General features: G+C 44.7%; 1 protein-coding gene and 1 long non-coding RNA gene across 4 annotated transcripts in view; one reads left to right on the top strand and one right to left on the bottom strand.

Moving 5' to 3' along the window:
* FBLN2 (fibulin 2) overlaps nucleotides 1-12,114 on the top strand; it is a 201,067-nt gene extending 188,953 nt beyond the window's left edge. For all 3 annotated transcript variants that reach the window (XM_077325598.1, XM_077325596.1, XM_077325597.1), the window contains 4 exons: nucleotides 2,459-2,575; nucleotides 2,675-2,803; nucleotides 7,316-7,439; nucleotides 9,421-12,114. In XM_077325598.1, coding sequence (XP_077181713.1) covers nucleotides 2,459-2,575; nucleotides 2,675-2,803; nucleotides 7,316-7,439; nucleotides 9,421-9,778 — 728 coding nt within the window. In that variant the 3' untranslated portion in view covers nucleotides 9,779-12,114. The remainder of the gene's footprint in view (nucleotides 1-2,458; nucleotides 2,576-2,674; nucleotides 2,804-7,315; nucleotides 7,440-9,420) is intronic.
* The window catches only part of LOC143831966 (uncharacterized), a 175,791-nt gene continuing 158,830 nt past the window's right edge, over nucleotides 9,230-26,190 (bottom strand). The window contains exon 3 of the long non-coding RNA XR_013229040.1: nucleotides 9,230-9,246. This is a non-coding gene — a long non-coding RNA (uncharacterized LOC143831966). The remainder of the gene's footprint in view (nucleotides 9,247-26,190) is intronic.

Raw genomic sequence — 26,190 nt, 5'->3', positions numbered from 1 at the left:
GACATCTTGTGATTTTGATGTGATGCCTCTGTTGATACAGCCCAAAATGGCATTTGCCTTTTTTACCGCTGCATCACACTGCCTGCTCATGTTTAGTTTACAATCCACAAGTACCCCAAGGTCTCGTTCACACACAGTGCTACCTAGAAGCGTATCCCCCATCCAGTAGGCATGCTTTTCATTTTTCTGACCCAGATGCAGAACTTTACACTTATCTTTATTAAATTGCATCTTGTTCTCATTTGCCCATTTTTCCATTGTGTTCAGATCTCGTTGAACTCTGTCTCTATCTTCCGGAGTATTTGCCAGTCCTCCCAATTTGGTGTCATCTGCAAACTTGATGAGTAGTCCCTCCACCCCCTCATCTAGATCATTAATAAATATGTTAAAAAGTACCGGGCCGAGCACCGAACCCTGAGGTACCCCGCTACTCACCTCTCTCCAGTCTGATGAAACACCATTGACAACAACTCTTTGAGTGCGGTTCTCTAACCAATTCCCTATCCACCTAACAATCTGAAAATCCAGATTGCAGTCCTTCAACTTATCCATCAGAACATCATGGGGAACCTTGTCAAAAGCTTTACTAAAATCCAAGTAAATGACATCAACCAAAGTCCTACCCTTATCCCTGACTCAGAAACTACAGCTGGTCCAGAATGTAGCGGTCGGTATCCTTACAAGAACATCATGGAGATTCTTTACCTGGACCATGCTCAAACAGCTGCACTGGTTACTAGTTGAATCCTGGATCAGGTTTAAGGTCCTGGTATTCATCTTTAAGGCCTTATGAGAGCTGGGCCCAGTGTACCTGAGGGATCGCTTTTCTGTCAGTAACCTTTTATTGGCATAAAATATGTATAAGACATATAAAAATAGGGTTTAAAATTTCAACAAAATAATAAAATAGGCCATGGGTTACATAATCAAACAGATCTTAAAATGATTAAATAAACTATAAAAGATAAAATACAAGGTAGGCAGCATATTATAAAAGCATCTTAGTTAAAACTCTGGCAACTAAAATGGTTACCTCTGGGTCTTTGTCAGAGAGCAGAAAGGTCATAGATTGCAAGGTCATAGATTTACTTACAGAAGGCTTGTTTCCCAGCAAAGCAACAAAGCTGTCATCCCGACACTGCTCATATAAGGGGCAATCTAAGAAAATGTGTGAGACAGAGTCAGGGCAGCCAGAACCACACGGACAGAGTCTCGCGTGGTATGGGATACGATGGAATCTTCCCTCTAAGACCTTTGAGGGGAAAGCACTCATTCATGTCAGGAGAAAAGCTCTTCTCAGGGGTGGGACATCAAGAAGATGCAAATATGTAGACATAATATTTCTCTGCATAGTGATGCCAAAGAATGCTGGTGAGCAGACTCGAGGCTGGATAGGTATGAGTTCTTGCTGCTCATGGTCTAATATTCTCTGTTTAATAATCTGGAAGATACATTTTTTCCAGAGGTAGTAGGGAGTTCAGATCGATGCCAATGGAGACTAATTTTTGTTCAATAGCTTGGAACCATCGAAATTTAAGAGGGTAACTTTTTAGACAAGTTAAAAGGCTGCCAGTTTCTACTCTAAAATAGAGTCTGACCCAAAATTTAAAAGTAGCTATCCAGGCCCTTGTCTCTACCCTAAGGGATCGCTTTTCTGTATATACCCCTCAAAGAGCTCTATGCTCTGCCACCTCTAACCAGCTGATGATCCCTGGCTCTATGGAAACACGTTTGACCTCAACCAAGGGCAAAGCTTTCTCCATCTTGGCCCCCACATGGTGGAATAAGCTCCCAGAATAAGACCGGGCCCTGATGGAACTACTATGGTTCTGCAGGGCCTGCAAAATGGGACTCTTCCATCAGGCAGAACTAGCTTGGTATCGTCATTAGGAGCATGGACTTCTAATCTGGTGAGCCAGGTTTGATTCCCCGCTCCCCCACATGCAGCCAGCTGAGTGATCTTGGGCTCACCACAGCTCTGATGGAGCAGTAATATCAGAGCCTCACCTAACTAACAGGATGTCTGTTGCTGAGATTCCTTCTAGAGGAGGAAAGCGGCATATAAGAACCAACTCTTCTTCATTTGGTTGAGATCCAACTGAAGCAGCAACACTCAGTGGACTCCCAGAACCCCTCCCTCACACAGATGTGCCCTTGGAGCAAACAAAAGTGCAACCCTGGACTGACCAACCTATGGGATTCAGTTATTTGTTATTGCTGTTGTTAATGTTTAATTAAGAAAAATCATAATCACCAAATGTTATGGTTAATGTTACTACCATTGTTGTCCTGCTGTTATTATTGAACCATGCTTTTACCTGTATTATGATTTCCAAGTTTACTGCAAACCATTCTGAGCTGCAAGGGGAGGGCAGTAAATAAACAAACAAACCAACAAATAAATAAGGCAGTGGGTTAGACTGATTAAATATAACATCTGCCCTCTCTTTTTATACAGATGTCAATGAATGTGACAACAATCCGTGCAGTCAAGAATGTGCAAACATTTATGGTTCCTATCAGTGTTATTGCAGGCAAGGCTATCAGTTAGCAGAGGATGGTCATTCTTGCAAAGGTGATCTATTAACATCTCGGCTATGTTTGGAATTTCCCTAAGGCTTAGTAATGTTTTTTCATGGTCCTGATGTAACTGAGATTGGTTTTTCCCCCACAGATATAGATGAGTGTACACAAAGTGCAGGTATTCTGTGCACATTTCGGTGTATTAATGTGCCTGGAAGTTATCAGTGTGTTTGTCCTGACGAAGGCTATACAATGTCAGCAAATGGAAGAACTTGTCGTGGTAAGAATGAAATTAAAGGGCCTCAGGTCCTTAAAATTCTTCTGTCACATTACGGATTATGAATACTTTGCTTGCTATCATTCATCTTAATAAGGATAACGGTTGATACAATTATCATGATAGTAGCAATTGGCAAAGAATTAAGGATGGAGAAGGAGGAAAAAGAATGTAGAATTTTCAGATTGGGAGGGACTCAAGGAACATTCCTCAGCAGGTCTACTCAGAAGTTAGCCTCATTTTAGTCTTTGAAGTTTTGTTGCCAAAAAAAGTGCTCTTGGGATTTCTTGCATGGCCTGTTGAAGGCAAATTAGCTTTGTGTCCCCTGATCCTAGTGAACTGTAATGCTTTACTAGTTGGGGGCAAGGAAGTAATTTTGGAGACATTTGCTGATCTTCATCACCTTGAACAGCCATCTGGCATTATAAAAATGTAAAGTGTGCTGTCCAGTTGCAAGTTGCAACTGATTCACGGTGACACCATGACTTTACAACTCATGGGGTCTTCAAGGCAAGTGATGAGCAGAAGTGGTTTGCCATCGATTTCCACTGTGTGAACAAGGGCCGGTTTGCCAGTGCTTGTTAGTCATTCACTGAAATGACTAACTGGTGGCTTGCACATATGCATCAGCCATCACAGATGAGCAATCATAAACAGAACCTTTGTATCATTTCATGCCAAATATTGGAGATTGCTCTTACCTGCCACCCCTTTGCCTTCACAGAATCAGCCTCTCCGTCAGATGGCTATCTAGCCTCTTTTTAAAAGTTTCCAAAGATGGAGAACCCACCACCTCCCGAGGAAGCCTGTTCCACTGAGAAACCGCTCTAAATGTCAGGAACTTCTTCCAGATGTTTAGATGGAATTTCTTTTGAATTAATATCATCCCATTCTTTCTGGTCTGTTCCTCTGGGACAAGAGAGAACAATTCTGCTCCATCCTCCATATGGCATCCTGTTGCTTTTGCTGACTCTTCTAGCAGAAGTTGATAGCACAGGTAGCATCATAATTGTGTGCATAAAATCTGCCAAGTTACAGTCAATTTATGGCAACCCCATATGATTTTCAAATCAAAAGGTGATCAGTGATGGTTTGCTGTTACCTGCCTCTGTGTAGCAACCCTGGAATTCCCATTCAAGTATTAACCAGGGCCAACCATACTTAGCTTTGGGGATTTGACAAGACTTGGCAAGCCTGAGCCATACAGGTGAGGATGCACCATAATGACTGCCTGTAAAATTGATACAAGTTCTAAAACTGTTTTGATTTGGACTGAACACCCACCATTCAGCTCATGGACTGTTCATCAGTTGTGAACAGCTGTTTAGCTGCCCTGCAACCCATTTGTGGCTTTTCACAGCAGGAAGCTTCAATTATTGCTTCTTTCAGTACAAGTGACTTTTTGTACACACTCATTCTCCTCATGATGGTGATTCTTCAGTAAAATGCTGAAGTCCTAGTCCGCCTTGCTGAGTATTTTTTCTACCCAGAAAGCAATTGTTTAAACAGCCAGTTCAGTCATAAGTCATATAAATCTGTGTTCAGTAACCACTGTAGGAAAAAAATCTGTTCAGTGGTTGTCTAAGTAGTCCTTTGTAATCTTAATGGCTGGTGATCTGTTTTGAGGAACAACATTTTCACATATGCATCATTCTGCAAAAACCTGATGCAAATTCATTTGTCTGGCATTTGGGTTATTCAGTACTGAACTGAAGAGACCCGGTGATTGGCTCATGTCTGACTGACAGGGCCAAATACAGTGAATTGGGAAGCTACCACTGGAAATCAGCCCAGCTGATGATGTTCATAATTAGCCATTAATGGGAAAGATTAGATGACATTATTTACTTCCAAGTCACCACCTACCTTAGAGATATCCGTGCATAATAATGTTTAACAGTTTACTGTCAAAAATCCAATAGGTATGAGCCAAAATCATATGGTCAGTTCCCACATTTGCAATGAAGCGTATCATTCATTTCTGCTGTTGTTATTTAGGATCATCAATTTTTGGCACCTATACTCTGGCTAGTCTGATCTCATCAGATCTCAGAAGCTAAGCAGGGTCAGCCCTGGTTAGTATTCAAATGAGAAACCCCCAAAGAATTCCAGGGTTGCAATGCAGAAACACACAATAGCAAACTACCTGGAATGTCTCTTACCTTGAAAACTCCTTAAATCAGTTGCAACTTGACAGCTCTTTCCCATTCCACCCAATTTAAATACTATGCACAGATGCTGGGATGTCTCAGAGTTAGAACTGGTTTACCCAGCAGGCACCATCTCACTTCTGAGTGGAGGACCTTTTATTCCAAAAGGCACTATATTTTCCCTTTGTACCTCATTCATGGGTGGGTGTTTTTGCTTTTGTTTTGTTTTTTTCAGTTCAGCAACTCATTATGATATGTTTGAACTGGCAGGGTGGAGTTTCATGCTGTGGATCATTGTTTTCAAAACCATGTGGTAAAATTTTGGAGAAGTAAATCTCTTTGTGACATTAGATACCATATGGAAACCATTTATCTTTTCACCTTGTTTTAAGAATCAGCAAGGAGGGGTTTAATTTAATTCTCTTTGACTTCCTCTTGAACACTTTTTTCATGGGCTTTTAAACCAAGCCACACTGCATGCATGAGCAATTCTCATCCCTCAGGGAAAGCTATGGCATTTTTTTGGATTATGTCTCCTCTTGTATGACAACTGGCCGATTTCACCACAGTACTTTGCCACATGGTTTGCCTGTTAACATGTATTTTATTTGCAAACCACTGAATGCTGTCTAGACATTTGCAGGTTCTCTGTGTGGCTACAAAACTCAGACAGGTTTTTTTCTAATCTTCTTGAACTGGATCCATCACATCTGGCTTTTTTGTATTTTCAGAACCACAACTTAATACCTTATTATCTTATTGTTCAAGAATTGTTCCTGTGCCCAGAATCTAAAGTATTTTTTATTGTTAAGCATACCTGATATGAAAATAAATTATCTTGAACTATGAGCAACATCATAGCTGCATACCTTTGTGATATAAATCCACATATAAAAGTTTACATGTCAAAGAGTATTCCATTGCTCCTTTTAACAACATGAATTCCATTATAATCCCAGTGAAAAATACCTTCAGCACAGGGAACTCACTGGATATTTCCTTGCTTAAAATTACAAGAGAAATGCATTTGTCATCTTAACTCCGGAGTATAAGTTTTGTTGATACTGAGACTATTTCAACACGGAGGACTTTGCTGACCTGGCTGCCATGCGGGAACACAAATCAAGGGTGGATGAGGTGCACCAGGCCAAATGTTCCCTCATGTGGGAGCAGGAAGAGGTGGGGCAACCTGCCTTGACTCAGACCATTTCTGCAAGGAGGCATACAATGCGCACCGCCTCCTGCTTGCAAACATGCAATTGTAAACCATGCATTTGACAACTTCCTCATGGGAGATCCCTCCCACAGTATCCCGGTGTCTCATCATGGCTTTTCCTGAGATGGCAGAGAAGATGGAAGTGTGCAGAACCTGCAGGTTTCCCCCTGCTCCTTGGGTTGATTATCAGTGCAAGCTGCGAATCCCCTCATGGTGGTGGTTTTAGGGACTCAAATTTCCTCCCCCCCCCCCGAGTCCCAAAATTAATTTACAAAAACACTTACGCATTGCTACAGGATCATACCACAACAATAAAACATTTCTAAAGATTTCTTTTAGGGATTCTTTGTATAATGGTCTAAATTTCTGGTCAGGTATATTTCTGATAGGCTGGGCACATTACTGTGCATACTGAAGAGAATACAACAGTACATTTTATTTTCATTGATACACGGGCACATCACTTTGTGGTCCCGTAGCAACACAGACCATGTCCTTTTTCGGTTTTAAAAATTATTGATCTGGAAATGGAGAAGGAAGGGCGGGTGTGAAAGCTAGTTCGTTTCTTCAGACGGGCTTGCCCTTGTTTGCGCCTTATTGTGCGCCGTGACAAGAAAGGGAAAGCAGATTTTCCCACATTTCCTCATCGTGGGGCAATGGGGATAAAAACCTGTACCAACTACTGGAGAGTTACAGGTTGCTGCCGACATCATGAGGGAGCAGCATTAGAACCTGCAAACAATGAGAGGCTGAGCAGGGGCAAGTTCCTCATATGGAAATGGTCCCTAACTCCAGCCTGCAGCGTGGTACGAAGCCTCCAGTGTAGAAACAACCCGAAAGTTAAATATTTAGGATCAGGTGAGATGCATATCAAGTTAATTTCTTTACTGTCCAGCAATATTCAAAATGGGTAAAGAATTTACAGAGGAAAGTTGGATTTATACTATCCCTTATTACATGGGAGCAAAATGTACACATTGCTGATTTCTGTTAGTAGAAACATATACTTCCCACACTACCACCTATCTTAAGGGTTTCATGCAGAGGATATTTCTAGCATGGCTTGGGGGGATGAGGCTGCATCTTGTGTGTGATTGTATACTATGTGTGACTGTACTGTGTAATCTCTCATGTGTATTTCATTTCCAGATATTGATGAATGTGCACTGGGAAACCACAATTGTTCATCAGCACAGTCGTGTTACAATATTCAAGGCAGTTTCCGGTGTCTTTTGTTTGAGTGTCCAGCCAACTATAGAAAAGTGTCCGATATGTAAGTCCAAATCATTTTTTAAAAAACTATGTAGAATGCCCACATCACAAAGGAAGGGAGAGATTTACAATGCTCCTTAGTAATTGTATTAAATGCTAAAAGACTGTCTGTTGAACGCCAAGTGATCTTGTTTGAGGGTAATCCAAGTGCCTTCCCTTTAGACACTTAAGGACTACATGCCAGGGTAATTGTGTTGGCTCATTCAGAACGGATGCAGAAAACAAAACCAATTGGCAATGTAACATTGTGGTCTATTCTTCATGTAGTATCACAATGTAAGCATAATGATGTTTGAGTGGCTGGGGGCACCATTCCCAATATAAAGATTAAAAACAAACCAGGCAGTGAAACAGCTGTGAAGAAAGACCATTCCCTGTTGCAAAAATATCAATATTTGGGTTTCAGAGAATAATTTAAGCCCCTCTAAAGCATCCTTTTTGTAGCAATGTATTCATTTACATTTGGCATGGCATTTGGAAGGAGCAAATATCCTCCCTCAAACATTTCAGAATCAAGTGAGAGAGCTCAGAATTCAAACCTAGGAGAAAATTTTGGACATGTTCTACTAATTTGTTTTATAATTTTAAAAAATTCACTTGAAATTGCTATATATGTCAGTCTAGAGAATCAGAATCTGGACAAACATCCCAACTAAATGATTGTATAGGCTCAAGAAATGCTGCCTACAAAATTTGATTCTCCCTCTTCCGATAGTAGCCTATTGCCTACCTGAAATCCTGTTCCTGAAATCTCCTCTCCTTCAGGATCAGGATTTCAGGGGTATTTCAATCTGACATGGAAGAAGAGTGATTAAAATTGGAGTTGACTGAAAGATGATGTAGTGATGTCCACAGGAATAAACAGGTTTAAACTAGGACTCGATAGGAGGATAAGTCTATCAATGGCTCCTAGCCATAGGGGAACCTCCACAAACAGAGGCACTCTCTGAATCCCAGAGCCAGGAGACAACATTACCAAAGGGCCTCTATGCTCTCTTGTTGACTCTCTGGAAGAACTAGTTGGGCACTGTGAGACAGGATGCTGGACTAGATGGACAATTGGTCTGATCCAGCAGAGCTCTTCTTATGTTCTTAAGGAGGGAGGGAGGAAATTTTTCACTCTGAATGTAGACGTCCCTTGCACCCATGTTACTCTAGATATGGCCTAAATAATTTGTTTTCCCAAATAATGGTGATTTTTTAAAATAAATGTTAACAAAATCCATGTTATGGACCTTAACATCTTAAATACATAAAACATCCAGGATCTTTGTTGACTGATGCTTTCCCCATGAACTGGACCTGGACTCTCCCCTAGATCTCAGCATCACAACTGGGTTTTAATCTCTTGGGAGGTCAGAAATATATTTTGTATAGAATGGATATTTAACAAGTTCAATATTTCACCCCGTAGTGAAATTCAGAATGGGGTCTTTCCTGAAGGTTTGCCCTTGGAGGCACTGGTTGAGCCGCTGCAGACCTTTTTCAGTTAGAAACTTCTCAGAAATATGATTGGAGAAGGTTCAGTGTGAGTTAGGATAAGACAGCTCCTTCTTGGAGATCTATGCAGCTGGAAATGTATGCAGGATTTAAGATCTTGGGCTCCTTTTTCTCTAGCTTTTATCCTGCTTGATCAGAGTTCTGCACTTTGATGAATCACAGATTCCTTTTCCAGGCAAACCCACACACTATGACTTTGTCTGTAGTTTTCTATACACTCATTGTGGAGCTTCCAGAAGGGGTTTTCAGGGCCCATGATCTTTTGATACTTGGATGTTATGCTGACAATTGCCTCAGTGTAAAGGATGCTGTGAAAGAAGCAGAAGCAGATGTTAATTACACAGTTAAAAGTTTGCAGCTCTGTTGTGTATCTGTCTAAGAGATGAGAGGTTTTCTGAGACCTGGTGAATCACCCAGCTGCTGTATCTTCTGGAATGCAGTCATTGCAGTGCTAAATGTTTCCTTTTCCTCTGTTTTCTCAGGAGGTGTGAGCGTATCAACTGCTTCAACTATCTGGACTGTCAAAATACTCCCTTGAGAATTACTTACTATCAGCTTAACTTCCAAACCAACATTGTAGTCCCGGCTCATATTTTCCGAATTGGTCCCTCACCAGCTTATGCTGGAGATAACATAATCCTTACCATCAGCAAAGGAAATGAAGAGAACTACTTCAGCACTAGAAAGCTTAATTCCTACACAGGCATTGTCTACCTTAAACGGCAAGTGAAGGAACCCAAAGACTTTTTGTTAGATGTTGAAATGAAGCTTTGGCGTCAAGGAACATACACAACTTTTATGGCCAAAATTTATATCTTCATCACTTCTCATGTCTACTAAGGCAACCTGTCTTGCCAAGGGATTTTGTACTGGTGCTATTTCCTTTAACTTTTCTTCCAGATCATGCTAGTACTATTATTATTTTAGAAAAGCTGTATCTAGCCTTTCAGATAGATTTCCTAGCGCAGAACTTTTTTTTTTTTTTGTAAAATTAACTTAAAATGTATTACTCTGTTTTGCTTGTACCTCTTTGTATTTTTAACTGAGCAAGGGGGGGGGAAGGCTTTGAGTTTTAAAGCAATGTATGTATAGACAGTAGTTACAATGTGTTCTCTTGGTATGTTCTCTTAATATTGCACCAGTGAGGAATTCTGAATCAATATTTTTTTCTGGATTTAAACACTTATCCATTGATTGATTTCAATGGGGAAAATAGACATGTGGACACTGAAATCGGTCAAGTTTTTAAAAGCGCTTGAGGGCACCTGGCTTGTGCCCTTATACAAGTAGGGTGCCGTTTTCTGGTCTTGACAATACACTCTAAAGTGCCTTGAAAGTGCATCATCCAATGCATGTGGAATGTGAAGAATAATTGCACAGCAGAGGGAAAGTTTAGTCAGTTAATTCCTTTGGCCTGTTGATGTCCCTTTTCAGTAGAGCTTTTCAATGGACAAGAAACCACTTAAGCAGAAGATACACTTAACGTATAAGCTCACTGATGTGAACTCTAATTTGGATCAGCATCTAGCATGCCAGCAAAGCTGATGCTGATGTATCATCTTTCCCTTTCCTACTTGCTTGCCTGTTCGGCTGCTTCCATGGCAGCCTCTTCTTTCTTCTTCTCTAACTGGAACAGTAATAGCAACCAAGCTGACAGGCAAGGGGGCAGAACAGGACCAACCAAGCAGCACCTGATTTGCCAGTGTGTTAAATAAAACATTAAGAGAAGAACAAAGAGCATTTTTTCAGCCCTTTGGGTGCCCTCTTTATCATCAACCTTTGAGTCGGAAACCAGCAACCTTTATCGTGAAAGAAAGGAAGCTTTGGTGTTATCTGGTATCTAGGAAAACGTAACTGGGGCAATTGTTTCATGGTGTTACTTTTCTACAGATCTTATCTTCAGGAGCTCTAAAGCCAGGGTTTGAAATCTGTTCAAACACCACGAGTCAGATCCCAAGTAATGAGGACAGCCCATTCTAATGGCTACATTAACACCCTGGTGGTTGTTGTGAAGACATCATCCCTGCCAAACTCAGCACAGTGCCCCATGTTATGTGTCAGATGCTGTGTCCCTAAGTTTCTCATCTGAAACCTGCTGACCACATGCAAACAGTCTTAAAATTGGTGTACACTCATATTTACTTGTAGCCAACATTTTGCTTGACAAAACATAGAATTGCCCTTCATTCCGCAAGTCGGTGTTAGTGACTGTGGTGCCAAACAGAAATCAAATTACTTTGTATTAAGTAATTTTGTGTAGCCTTTTCCTCATCTGCAAGCACACCTCTAATGTGCCTGATCTGGATGGGAGCACCTCCAGTGCTTAGAGTGAATATTTCCTAAAGCATTTACAAGGGTCGGTTAGGGAACAGAAGGAAGTGCTGTGCTTTCTTGCTGACATTTGCAGTTTGGGGGCTTGCCTGGTTATATTTAAACTAAATTCTAAAGCAACACCTCATTTTTGACGAACTCGAGGTGCAGACAAGGTGTATTATACTCTTTCAAGGAAATGCCAAAGATTAAGTATGCCAAACCAAAAATGAAGAACGCCAAGCTGTTCTCACACCTCATTGAGTTTCATGCATGTCCAATTAGAATGTTAAGATAAAACTTGAAGAAAACAAATGAGATTTATGTTTCTGCTTTTTCTAGCCTGAATTACAAAGTGGAAGTGTAGGAAGTTGGTTATTCTGGGAGCTTGTAGAAGTCATATGCTGTACTAATATCAACATGGCAGGTTTTTTTTTTTCTTGCATGTGATAGAAAAGTGAATGAGATCCAGACCCATGGGCCACATGTGCTAGTGGGTAGCTTAATCAAAAGAGTTGTTGGAATTTACAAGTAAACAACAGAATTTTAAATCAAATGTTTTTAGATAAAATGCTCCAGTTGTATTATTTTACTGAATATCTGTTAACAAGGGTATCTTAACTCTAATGAAAAACATAAGTACAATAAGTACAATATATGAGCTTCTTTTTTACAGTAGAATTTTAATCCTGCCCTTACTCTCCAGTGATCTTATTTTGTATATAAAACAAAGCCATGTCTTGAATACTTTTTATACAGTGACCTGCGGTATAATTGCAATGTAAAATACTAATTTGTTACAGATTAAACATGTACATTCTTTCCTTGTTTAAGGGGACGTGAAGATTAAAAAAACCTGGACTCTTCTCACCTAAGTAATTCTGACAATTTCAGCACTGTCATTTTTGTCCAGATATCAGTATTGTTTTAGCTGATGTTATAGTCATGTGTATATATAGGGTTGGGGATTTTGTTTTTCCCTGTATTTGTAGAGATTGCTGCAGTCTTGCTATCCCATCTTCTACAAACGTTACATTCTAATGCACAGACAGACTTCAAGAGTGGAAGGGAAACTCACAAACAGAGATATCCTTGCACTGCTAAAACACAACCAGAATACCTTACCTAGAGGTTTTGTATGGTTTGTGAGTTACCTTAAGATATTAGCAATGTAACTCTGGACAGTAATACCCTTCTAGATCTACTGAGGGTGGTGTTAGAAGAATGTAACTCCATTGTCACTTTAAAAGTAGCAAATGAGCATGCAGCTATACTATCCTACCCTAGAAGGAAGGCCATCTTAGTGTGTAAACATAAACACAAATAGATATAGAAGGGGATATGGTTCAAGAAGAAAGCAGAATAATGACCCAAAAGACTACATCCCATGTGAATAGATTCAAAGGAAAAAACTGGATGTTCCTCAGAGGTGATAATCTTAGATGGATCTGTAAAGGAAATTATGGCAAATAAATTTGATAGATTATCAAAGTCTAACGCAGGTGGCAGGTATGCAGGAACCGAAGAAGAACCTCACCAGAAAATACCATCTGCATTCCAGAATTTGATGTGGTTCCATATTCCAGTAGGGTGAAACTAAATGAGTCTGAAACCAACTCTTCAAGGGTTATGGATTGTCACTGCCAGATTCTGTCCTTAGGCATTAATTAAACTATCTGCGACCCTACCAATACCTCTGTGTGGAAGGCCATGCAGTCGTGAGATTGAAAACTCTTTATATACTTGCCCTAGCGGGGCACGTCAAAAATCCCTGAAGCCTGAACATTTTGAATCAACTTAAGCATTTGATTGAGTGAAAATGCTATTCAAACTCCAGCAATCTGTTCTGTCAGGGAAATAATGGACAACTAATTTGTAACTCGGAGACCTCTGCTAACAAAAAGAAGCCATAGTCAATCATTATGTTAAGACATTGCAGTTTGCAATGACAACTTTTCATTTTCTACGGGAGGTAATTAATCAAAAAAAGTCCAGATAGATTTTAATAGTGATTTTAAATTTCTTCCTTTAGTAGGATTTATACCCTCTAGGCAAGTACATCCACTGTTTTTTTCTCATAGAAATCAACATTTCAGTTTTTCTGAAAATGTCGAGCCTTATTTGTCTTATTTAAGAACTAGCAATAAAGCCCGTTGTTTGAAAAAATACAATGGCCTCAACTGTTCTTGGTAAGGGCTGCCTAGAGCCCATTGCCCAGGTGGGATATAGCTGCTCCACTCCGCCCCTGCTTCAGCCTGCAGGCCATATTTCATTGTCACCATTGCTATTCAACTCCAGACTATAAAGGTCAGCTTCTCTGGTGAAAATAGCTCCTTTGGAGGGTGGACTATGAGCCATTGAACACTTTTGTGGCCCCACCTCCAAATCTCAAAGAATATTTCCAATCCTGGGGTTTTCAACATCTAGGTAGGGCCTGGAGATCTTCTGGCATTACAGTTCATCTTCAGACTATAAAGATAATCTCCCCTGGTAAAAACGGCTACTTTGGAGCAGGGACTCTGTGGAATTGCACACCCCTGAGGTTTAGGGATGCCAGCCTCCACATGGAACTCATCTCCAGGCAGCAGGGATCCAGTTTGGTGTAGTGGTTAGGAGTGTGGACTTCTAATCTGGCATGCCAGGTTCGATTCTGCACTCCTCCACATGCAACCAGCTGGGTGACCTTGGGCTCGCCACGGCACTGATAAAGCTGTTCTGACTGAGCAGTGATATCAGGGCTCTCTCAGCCTCGCCCACCCCACAGGGTGTTTGTTGTGGAGAGAGGAATGGGAAGGCGACTGTAAGCCGCTTTGAGCCTCCTTCGGGTAGGGAAAAGCGGCATATAAGAACCAACTCTTCTTCTTCTTCTTCATCTGTTCTCCTGGAGAAAATGGCTGCTTTAGAGGGTAGACTCTGGGGCATTGTACACTTTTGACGTTCTACTCTCAAATCTCCTGGAATCTCTCAGGTCAAGTGTTGGCTACCCATCCTGGCTGGTTCCAGGGCCTGGAAAGGCTTCAGGCAGCTGTTTTGGAACTCACCACCAGGGACAGCTCTCATGCAGCAGCCTCCAAACCTCAGAGAGAAGTGGAAAGAGGAGAGGGTGGTCAGGGGTGGGCGATGGAAGGCAATTGCCTGGCTACTGGACAAACAAGTAAGATGGTTGGAGGAGGAGGTACTCAGGGGTAGGGAAGGACTTATATCCCGCTACCCAGGGCAAGCCATCTTATGGCAGGTTACATAAAAAGCCCGCATAAAACACAGAGCCGCTGTGCATGCGCGCATGCACAAAATTGCTGCGTGTGCATGTTTGCGGCCCCGCCAGGTGCAAACATGCATGCGCAACAGGTCTGTGCATGGGTGTTTGCATGGAGCTGCCGCACATGCGCGGGTGGCCAGGTCGCCCTCTCCCCCCACCCTTGGCAGCAGTCAACCTGAAAAAGGTTGCGGACCGCTGCTCTAAAATTCTATTTGTGCAATATCCAGAATATTACCAATTTCACCCAAGAAGAACAGCAGCTTTTGATTGGTTGTGACAAAGTAATTTTGACAATAATCTCACTAATTTCTTTTTCTAACAACTGCAAAATAAACCACTTTTTGAAATGTACCGTATTTGCCGGCGTATAAGACGACTGGGCGTATAAGACGACCCCCCAACATTTCCACTCAAAATATAAAGTTTTGTTACATTACATTACACTACTATGGGCCACTATGGGCAGCTATGTCTATCCCAACTGAAGTGCACCCGGCATATAGGATGACCCCCCCCCCACTTGGAGGCTTATTTTTCAGGGGGGGAAAGTAGTCTTATACGCCAGCAAATACTGTACTTACCAATATGTAGGCTAAAAACAATGCAGCCCTAGAGGTGATCTTTTAAAAATATTCAACATGAGGAAATAAGAAATCCTTGCTGACACTAGATAAAATGGAGGTTATTTAAAGGTTTAGTGATCCTGCCAGATCCCACTTCCCTACACATGGATGCATCATAGTTCACTCTACTTTTTCTGCAGTGTTGATAATTTCTCTCACATATCTTTCTCCTTCTGACAGCCTTCCCGCATTCATCTATTTCTCACTCTTTCTCAAGTGCTTAAGATAAGAGGAAGATAGAATTACAGTGCTGGCAGCTTGCTTTTGAAGTAGAAAAAAATTCAGTTCTCAGTGCACGTCTGAAAAAAAACATAATACAGCCTGAAGGACAAACTGTTTGTTCCCTATTTAGAGAAGAAGAAGGGGTACCAGTAGCAACGAACCAGGCAGGCAGGATGTGTGGCTGGGGGAGAAAAGATTGACACAACAACATTTGGTTCACACAGGTGGCCGTTGAGCCTGTGGGCCCTTTCAGAATTTTGAGAACAGGTAGTAGAGGTCATAATAAAACAGCTATCATGAGATGCTGAGACACTGTAAAATGTTTGCTATGGGTGCTAAAGTCCCATCACAACAAATGAGTGGCCACAGCTGGACGAGGCTGCAATTGACAGGAGGGGGGAGCAGGAAGACGTGGAGCAGAAGCCCGGCTTTGGTGTCGCACTGCCAGGCGAGTCATTGGAGCAAAGAGGGTGGGGGCAGGGCACTTTATAAGCGCCTGAGCCTCGTGGTCACCCGCTTTGCCATGTCTTCAGCCGGAGGACAGTTTGCTGTCCAACGGCTGTTAGGGAGAGGCCTCGCTTCGGGTATGGGAGGGTGGAGACGGGTTTTTCTGTCTCGGTTTGGGGCAGAGCGATGGTTGAGCCTCCTCCCACACAGAGCACCAGGGGTATCAACGGGCCCGGCAGTGGAGAGCGGCTGTGGGGAGCAGCGGCGATATAGAGCAGCCTGCTTGGCTTCGCAGATGACAAGGGACATGGCTGGGTCGTGAACGCGTACCCGGTGGGGTGACACAAAGAGAAGCGACCCCGGGACTTCAGGGGAAGCCGCAGAGGATGCCAGGGGGTGGGGCTGGAGTTGGGCGACTGCATTGCAGGCGCTGCAGGCTTGGAATGCCGCCATGCCCGGGGCCCGGGCACAGAGCAGTAGGCTCTGATCAGAGAGGGGGCAAGCATGGGGGGCGGTGGCCGGCGGTGGGAGAGGAGGCCACAGCCACGTCCCGGTCCCGGTCCCCAGTATGGAGCAGGTCAAGGGGCCCACAGGGGAGGAGGGCCAGCAAACGGGGGGCCAGGAAGGGCAGGGAAGAGCAGCGCCTACCATGCCATCCATCCTCAGTGTCTACCAGCATCAGCAGCAGCCCCCCAGCAAGCAGGGTTAGGACACGGGGTAGTCGGGCCAGCTCGAGCCACTCCAAGGGGATAAAGGCCTGGGGTAAGGTGCAGTGAAACCTGCCTCAGGGAGCGGCAGCAGGCCGCCAGTCCTCCTGACTGGCCGGGCAGGCAGGGCCTGGCGGAAGGAAGCCTCGGGGAGGGGACAGCAATCTAAATCATGGCAGGCAAGGCCTTGACCCAGGAGGGGCCCTGCCCTGCCTGCAGAAGATGCAGCATATTGGGGGGGGGGGCTATTTGGCTGCACTGGCCCAAATGGCTAGTGGCAGCCCCAGTGCAGCTTCAGGAGCCAGCCAATTTTCACGGGGTTCTGGCTCAGGTGACCAGCCTCTTCCTAGTTCCTCTCCAGGAGACGGAGCAGAACGGAGGGACCAACGAACCAGAGACCGGCCTCGGAAGAAGGACCAGAAGACCAGATGTATGCCCAGCCCATCCTTGGGTGAGTTTTCATCCTGGGAAGGCGAAGAGGACCTGCGGGAGGGCTGGTACTAGCTCGAAGGGGCCTATGTACCTGGCCTACCATGCTGGTTGCTCAAGAGGAGATACAACACAGTCCAGCTTTTAGATGAGGAAGGAGTGTCTGAAGAAGACCGTATGCCACCTCTCTGGTATACTTCAACTGATGCGCCTCCGGGTATCCATTTGCCTCCAAAAATATGGGAGAGGACATTGGAGGGCTTCTTTGTAAATGTCTTCGCCATGCTGAGGGGTCAAGGGAAATGTGGGGACACTGGTAAGGGCAAAGAGGCCCACAAGAAGGGAAAGTCCATAGAACGGAATTTTGACAATTGCCTTCAGGGCTTGTCTGAATACATGGCCTTAGTGACAGCTGCATACCCGGAAAGGGAGTGGCACACTTGGAAGTACCTTTGCCACATGCTGGAGGCGAGGGATTAGCCTTAGAATATGATCGAGAGTTTCAGGAATTGGCCTCCCACAATCCCCTTGCACGCTGGGACTTGAAGCACCACAATACGTGGATTGTATAGGTGGGTCCTAGCGTGAGCCAACAAAAGGAAAGAGGGAAAGCCCCAGTGCCCAGCAGCTGGAAACTGGCGGGCTTTTAGTTCTGGGATTATAATAGGGCTGGGTGCAAACGCCGGCGTTGCCGCTTTGAGCACAAATATGAGGGTTGCGGGGAAGCGCATCCCCTGACTGGGTGCCCGCCCTTTCAGGGAACCCGACTCTCTGGTAAGAAGGACAGAGGGTCGGGTGCCACAGGGTCCTCCTCAACAGGCAAGACAGCCTGAGTCCCCGGGGGTGCTCAGGAGAACAACCCCCACAATGGTTAAGATGGGCCCCTTGTTGGATTAAATTATACCCCAAGAGGCAGGAAGCTGTTTATTTGGCTAAGGGTTTCACTGAAGTGTTCCGAATCCCTTACATGGGGGACCGGATCTCTACTGTCTGCGGGAACTTACGTACAGCCAAGGAATATCCTGAAATAGTGGCGGAAAAATTGGGAAAGGAATGCACCGCGGGGAGGATGGCAGGCCCTTTTGACAACCCACCACTGCCTAACCTTTGGGTCTCCCCACTGGGGGTGGTGCCCAAGATGGCGGCCGGGCAGTTTTGTCTGATCCACCACCTGTCCTACCCATACGGTGGATCAGTCAATGAAGCTATCCTACCAGCTTTATGCTCCGTTCGCTATGCCTCGTTTGACGAGGTGGTTGACATGTTGCGAGCCTGTGGGCCAGGCACCCTTCTCGCTAAGAGCGACATTTAGTCTGCGTTCTGCTAGCTGCACATCCACCCGGAGGATTTCAAGTTGCTGGGGATCAAATTTGGAGATCAATGGTACATGGATAAAACTATGCCTATGGGGTGCTCCATAGCCTGTGCGGCCTTTGAATCCTTCAGCTCGTTTTTGGAGTGGGCAGCATGGCGCAAGGGCAGGTTCCAGGAAATTAGCCATTTTTTGGATGATTTTCTGTTTTCCAGCCCGGGGGAAACTGACAAATGTGCAGAGAGGTTGGCGATCTTCCAGGAGTTGGCTTCAGAGCTCGGGGTCCCATTAGCTCAGGATAAGATGAAAGGGCCATCCACCCAGCTTACCTATTTGGGGATCCAGGTGGATTCCATGGCAGGCACATCCAGTCTGCCGGGGGACAAACTGGTAACGCTCCAGGGACTCATAGCCGCCATGTTGGGGAAAAGGAAGTGCACTGAAAAAGAAATGCAAGTCTTACTGGGACATTTAAATTTTGCGTGCAAGATGGTGTCCCTGGGATGGCCTTTTTGCATGCGCTTGGCACATGCCACCAGAGGACTAAGCAGGCCACACCACCGCTTGCGCACTTCTCGTGGCATATGGGAGGACCTGGAGGTGTGGCAGGAATTTTTGCAACACTTTAATGGGGTTGCCATCTGGCAAGATGACTTGCAGCTGGGGAGCGACCTACAGGTCCACACTGATGCTGCCGGGGAAGAAGGATTTGGCGTCATATTCAGAGAGCGCTGGTGCACCAAACAGTGGCCTCAGTGGTGGGCGGACGACATACAACGGGATTTGACCTTTTTAGAATTTTTTCCGCTCTTAGTGGCCGTCGTTATTTGGAGGGAGGAATTCAGGAATAAGCGGGTGTGGTTCTGGTGTGATAACCAGGCTGTAGTCCATATCCAATCCCAAAGAAGGGCAATGCCAAAGAATGTTCAAACTACCGCACCATTGCACTAATTTCTCATGCTAGCAAAATTATGATCAAAATCCTACAAGCTAGGCTCCAGCAATATGTGGACCAAGAACTTCCAGAAGTACAGGCAGGATTTCGAAGAGGCAGAGGAACTAGAGATCAAATTGCCAACATACGCTGGATCATGGAGAAAGCTAGGGAGTACCAGAAGAACGTCTACTTCTGCTTCATTGACTATGCTAAAGCCTTTGATTGTGTGGAGCACAACAAATTGTGGCAAGTTCTTAAAGAGATGGGAATACCAGAGCATCTTATTTGTCTCTTGAGAAATTTATATGCAGGTCAAGAAGCAACAGTGAGAACTGAACATGGAATCACTAACTGGTTCAAAATTGAGAAAGGAGTTCGGCAAGGCTGTATACTGTCGCCTTACCTATTTAACTTGTATGCAGAGCACATCATGAGAAATGCGGGAATAGAGGAGTCACAAATTGGGATCAAGATTGCAGGGAGAAATATCAACAACCTCAGATATGCAGATGATACCACTCTAATGGCAGAAAGTGAAGAGGAACTAAAGAGCCTGTTGATGCGGGTGAAGGAGGAGAGTGCAAAAGTTGGCTTGAAACTCAACATCAAGAAAACAAAGATCATGGCATCCGGCCCTCTCATTTAATGGCAAATAGTTGGGGAAGAAATGGAGATAGTGACAGATTTTATTTTCCTGGGCTCCAAGATCACTGCAGATGGGGACTGCAGCAAAGAAATTAAAAGACGCTTGCTCCTGGGGAGGAAAGCTATGGCAAATCTAGACAGCATCCTAAAAAGCAGAGACATCACCCTGCCAACAAAAGTGCGTTTAGTCAAGGCTATGGTCTTCCCAGTTGTAATGTATGGCTGCGAAAGTTGGACCATAAGGAAGGCTGAGCGTCAAAGAATTGAGGCTTTTGAACTCTGGTGCTGGAGAAGGCTCTTGCGAGTCCCTTGGACTGCAAGGCGAACAAACCGGTCAGTCCTAGAGGAGATCAGCCCTGACTGCTCTTTAGAAGGCCAGATCCTGAAGATGAAACTCAAATACTTTGGCTACCTCATGAGAAGGAAGGACTCCCTGGAAAAGAGCCTAATGCTGGGAGTGATCGAGGGCAAAAGAATAAGGGGAAGACAAGAGAATGAGGTGGCTGGTTGGAGTCACTGAAGCAGTAGGTGCAAACTTAAATGGACTCAGGTAGAGGACAGGAAGGCCTGGAGGATCATTGTCCATGGGGTCGCGATGGGTCGGACACGACTTCGCACATAACAACAAGTCCATATCCTGAACAAACAGACTACCAAATCCACTCGGGTCATGCGTTTAATCCGCCGCCTGGTGCTCGTCTGCCTGGAGGCTAACATCACCTTTCGAGCCAGGCACATGGCAGGGGTTCGGAATGTGCTTGCTGACAGTTTGTCTTGGTTGCAGGTCACAACGTTTTGATTGCTTGCCCCCCCAGGCCCACCAGGAACCAGACAAATTCCCGGACAGCCTTTGGGACCTTGGAGCAGAGTGATCTGGGAAGGCGTGCTTGGGTCGGTTGCCCCCTTGACGCAAAGGAGCTATGAAGGGGCAGCGGCAGACTTCCTGATCTTTGCCCGCAACATGGGTCTGCACAACCTGTGGCCGATGAGCGAACAGGCCCTTTTATGTAACATGGCACATTTGAAAGATCGGGGCCTTTCCCACAAAATGTTAAGGGTCACAATGGCTGGGTTGTCATTCTTTAGAAAGGCTTTTGGGGCCTGGGATCCCGGTCCCTCCTTCCTGGCAAGAAAGGCTGTAAAAGGCTGGGGGAGGCTTGCCCGATCCGTGCCAGACTTGAGGCGCCATATAACGCTGGATGTACTCCTCAGGATATCATGGCAGTTTGCTCAACTGAGTCGAAGAGTTTCTGTTCTGGGCAGCATTCACGGTGGCATATCATGGGGCTTTTCGGTGCGGGGAGCTAGTGTCCCATTCCAGGAAGGCCGGCAGCTCTCTGGCCCTCCAAGTTGAGGACATAGTGTTCCCTCAGGAGGGTGTAGAGATTTGGGTGCGGCAATCGAAAACTGACCAAACGGGGAAAGGGGCGCCGGTTTTTCTCCACAGGACAGGCTACCGCATGACTTGCCTGGTACGGAGCCTGCTCAAATATGGTGGGGCATGACCTGAGTTACCGGGTGTGCTGTTTATTCACAGAGATGGATCATATCTTTCAGGGTTTCAATTTTCAGCGGTGATGAAGCATTGCCTGCACAGAACCGGGCCAGATGGAGCCGGTCGCATTGATTGTGGGGCACAGCATTGTTTTCTGGGCAGCCCAACATGCCAGGGCATCTGGATGGGAGGCTCAGCTGAGATTAGAAGGTCGCATTTGGCTCTGCTGGGTGGAGCACCGTGGGCTGAAGTGGCCGTCGCTTATGGAAGTGGTTTCCAGAGAGGTATTCAAGGCGGGGGTGCCAGCGATCCTGGTTATCCAGCTTGGGGAGAACGACCTGCTGGAGTGTCCGGGTTGCAACTTTGGCGGATGGTCTGTGAGGACCTATGTATGCTGAGCCGAAAGCTTCCACAGACCTACTTGATATGATCTGAGTTGCTGGACAGGAGGATTTGGCGGAATGCTTCCCGTCCCGAGAAGGTCCATCTGGCAAAGGAGAAGGTTAACCGTGCAGTTCAGAAGCTCATGGCACGGTAGGGGGGGAGCAGGGATCACACACGGAGTTGCTTCAGTTTTCTGGAAGGATGGGGTACACTTCTCAGTGGTCGAGACGGAGTTGTGGTTGGGAAATTTGGCCTCAGCCCTTCAGTTGTGGTGTCGGGGCAATTTGGGGTTGGTGGGGTCGAGGCCGGATGGACCTCGTCCTGTGGCGGAATAGGGGCATGAGGTTGGGTGTTTGGAGCAGGGACCAGTTTGCGTACTGGTTCCTGAGGTGGGGAGTCTCAATAAGAGATCGGCTGTCACCGAGTGCGGCCTCCCCAGCTGGGGAAGGTCAGGGGCTCGGAGCCAGGAGGTAGGAAGGGTTGGATGAGGTGGACGCCCAACAACCATGCCTCCTCCCCGGGAGAGGGCACAAGGGGCAAAGGATCCTTCCTCCTGGCTGAGAGGAAGGGAGACCCAGGGCGCCCCTAGAGCCCATGTCAGCAGCCGGACAGCTGCGCGGGGATCACCCAAAACCTCATGCCAGGCCAACCCTGTTTGTGGTTAATAAAGCTGTGGCCTTTTTGTTCATGCCAAAAGCCAGCTCACGTCTTTACTGGTCCAAATACCCCATGCCAGTCAAAGTGTTCGGAGATTCCAAGACAAGCATGCTCCTATGATAGAATCTGCTGCTTCCCAATTGGTGTTAACTTGCTCACTGGGAAGTGATGCAGCCTGTAGTTTTCTATGGCACCTCATACTCCATAAATTTAGAAGCCCTGGGAAAACACACACTTCTTTGGGGGGAAAATGGTAATTTGGGGGAAATGGAAATATATATAATACTTAATGTCCTATCAAACCTAAACCAATTGTAGTGCTTTAACAACATAAAATGCATCACTCTAACTTACATAGCATATAAAATTGCAATCAATGAGTATTTATTGGGTTTAAATGTTTAAATGCTTTAGTTTTAAACAAGCAAAACTGGAAATATATCCAATACTTGAGAGAAAACTGCAAGCTTATGGCTTCTATGCTATTTTAGCACACATACCTTAAATTTTGCTATCTAGTTATAGAAAACTCAGTTCTCAATGAAACTTCTGAAGTTTTCCTCTGAAGTTTCAATGCAGTTTCTGCTCCACCTTTTTCTTATCTCTCCTCCCCCCCTCTGGCTCCCCAGCAAGTGAGTACAATGAGTTCCTTTTTACCCATTCTATGAGTAAATGTGTTATAGCGGTTTGAGGGGAAAAGGAAACGTGAAAGGTCAACCACAAGTCAGTTCAGAAGAACAACAGAGGCATGCACTGTGGAGAAGCAAGGAAAGCTCCATGTATTCTCCTCATGAAGATTAGGTATCCTTTGAGGGCAGAAATGCATCTTGGATTTAAGGAGAAGAGCTCTTATTTTATTTTATTTTTGCACCCTTCTTTTTACTATCTGAAGGAGTCTCAAAGTGACTTACAGCTACCTGCCCCTCCTCTCCCCACAACAGACATCACACAAGGTAGGTGAGGCTGAGAGAGTTCTAAAAACTATGACTGGCCCAAGGTCACCCAGCAGGCTTCTTGTGGAGGAGCGGGGAATCAAACCTAGTTCTCCAGTTTAGAAGCCGCTGTTCTTAACTACTGCACCAAGCTGGCTGAGTATGTTTAAGAGCTGTCTGCAGAATGTCCAGCTGGTCTTTTAAAGCATTTCACTGAAAGAGGATATATTTCACATGTTTTCCTCCCCAGTTTTCCTCGACTTTTCCAATTTTTTCACCAGAAAAATGAAAAAAAGTCTGAGGGGGGTGGGGGTGGATGGGGACAGTGGTATGTGTCAATTTTTCCCCATTTTCCCCACCAGGCCTTCACATCTCTTTCTCTACTGCAATGGTGTGAAGCATAGTTTATACTGGCTCTTTCCTTTCATGTTGAATCAAATGGATGCCAAAAAACACTCTGGCAGGCACCATGGTGCACAGAAGGCAGGCATTGTCCTGTATCCTATCACACTTCTCAGCGAAGTTGAAGCTTTTCTCCAGCCTAAGGAATCTTCCTCCAATTTAAATGGCTCTTACTCCAAAGGAGTAGTCATTTCAGTGGGAACAAGGCTTCACAGGGTGCTTAAAGGTTTCATACTTTGACAGGAGTGGGGGGAAGAGATGGGGGGTTAACTCCAACCAATAGCCATCTTTAATGTGTTTTAATGTGCAGGGGATTTTAAGGGTTCTGTGTTTTTACCATTTTATTGTAAACCACCACGAATCTTTGAGAGTGGCGGTATATAAATCAAAGAATGAATGAATGAATGAATGAATGAATGAATGAATGAATGAATGAATGAATAGGGATGTGCATTCATTTAAAAGCTAATGACAAAAATGATTAAAGTCCTATTTATTATAAATTGTTTTAAAGAACAAGTGAAAACCAACCATCTCTCATTTACATTTGCTTTCCTGGATCTATTCAACTGATGTTAAATCTTTAAAATAACAAAGCTGAAACAAATCTTGCAGTCAAGAGAGTGGTGCTGATAGGCCTGTCTTTCAACAGCGTTTCTACGTTTCACATAGTTGGCCCAGTGCCTTGGTGGGACACTTCCTTGTTTCTATATAAACCTCCCTCCCAAGTTCTCATTTTGCTTGAATTGGTTTTGTTGGATTTGAAAAGAAATATGTTCAGATTCTTTCTAACACTTCACTGTAGCTAGTTTGGTGACCGTGGTCCCTGTCTGTGACTCCTGCTTTCAGCTGATGTTGTATGTGATTGCAGGGCATCAGGTTTGCCTGAGCAATATTAACTGGAGCACCTGTATGTGTATTATTTGCAATATACTCACACTGATACAAGTGATTTTTACCAAACTCTTGCACCAAATGTGTTCCATTCACTTGTGTGACTAATGAGAGACAGAATGGTAACTAGCTGACAGATCACACCCAAAGGGTTCTTTTTAATGGTTCATCATCCTCTTGGAAAGGAGTGACAAGTGTCCTCAACCGAATGCTGTTCAACATATTCTTAAATGATTTGGATGGAGGAATAGAGGGAGTGCTTATTACATTTGCAGATGATGCTAAACTGGGAGGAGTATCAAACACAGCAGAAGACAGAATCAGGATACAGGATGATCTTGACAGACTGGAAAATTGGGCTAAAATGAATTTCAACAGTGATAGATGTAAAGTTCTGCATCAAGGTAGGAAAAACCAAATGATAGGAACAGGGAGATTTGTCTTGGCAGTAGTATGTGCAAAAAGGATCTTGGGATCTTAGTAGACCATACACTGAACATGAGTCAACAGTGTGACTCAGTGACTAAAAAAGCAAATGGGATTTTGGGCTGTATCAATATAGTGTACAGATTACACAGGATGATGGTACTGCTTTACTCTGCTCTAGTTGGTCCTCATTTAGAGTATTATGTTCAGTCTGGGGCACCACAATTGACGAAAGATGTAGACAAACTGTCAATGAGTCTAAGCCAGGCTTTTTGTTCCACTCCATTTTTTCTGCATTACCCTTCTTTCATATTCAGAATGCCCAAAGACACATGTGGTGCTCTGTGCTGCACATGGGATGACTTGAGAAGTGACTAGATGGTAGTCTAGGACCAGAAAGGAAAGGAAGTCCAAGACTTACGCTTAGAAGTATCTTTTCTATATCTGCACAAACTATAGAGCCGAGCTCTTCAAGAATGCTTGTGAAAATTGCCTTATGTAGATAAGAATTTTCCACACATTTTATTTACCTGATTTATCCCTCTTGGTGTCAACCTCTGTTAGGTTCTCCTGCCTCCTGGAAATGCAAACCTTCAACCAGGCTCTGTATCCACACAGGCCCTTAAGGGGCCCCCAAATCTAGGGGAGGCCAGCACGCAAGCTTGGCCGCCCCAAAATTGATCCTTCCCATGCTACACTTCTGCCAATGAGCCCGAATAGGGATATACCTCTTCAGGCTCCCGCCATTGCTCATTTTGCAGCCAATTCAAAATAGCATGTCACCCCATCGCTCTTATGGAGGGCCCAGAACTGCAAATGCCCTACCATGGGGGCTCCAATCAGTAACACACTTCCCAGCTCAGCTCTATACTCAGGCTTTACCTTCACCTGAGATCATGGAACTCTGGGTGACAGGTGAAGGGGCCACTCACCACCATGGACCATTCTTTGGTGAATGTCCAGCCAGCCCAGTGGGGCCTCTCATGAGACTTAGCCTCTAGCTACATGGCGTCCTAGCCACTCAGCCCAGACGATAATTGCCCCTTGCAGTTACCAGGGCCTGACACCAATGCCCCTTCCAAAGCTGGCAAAGTGCCATATGGCAACCAATGTGACAACGTGTCCTGGTGCTCAGCTCAACATTTGCAACTGTCGCTAAGCCAGTGTCTCT

The sequence above is a fragment of the Paroedura picta genome, chromosome 3 (genome assembly GCF_049243985.1).
Source record: "Paroedura picta isolate Pp20150507F chromosome 3, Ppicta_v3.0, whole genome shotgun sequence".
Classification (NCBI taxonomy): Eukaryota; Metazoa; Chordata; class Lepidosauria; order Squamata; family Gekkonidae; genus Paroedura; species Paroedura picta.
The sequence above is the reverse complement of the archived record's forward strand: the minus strand, read 5'-3'. Positions and strand labels throughout refer to the sequence as shown.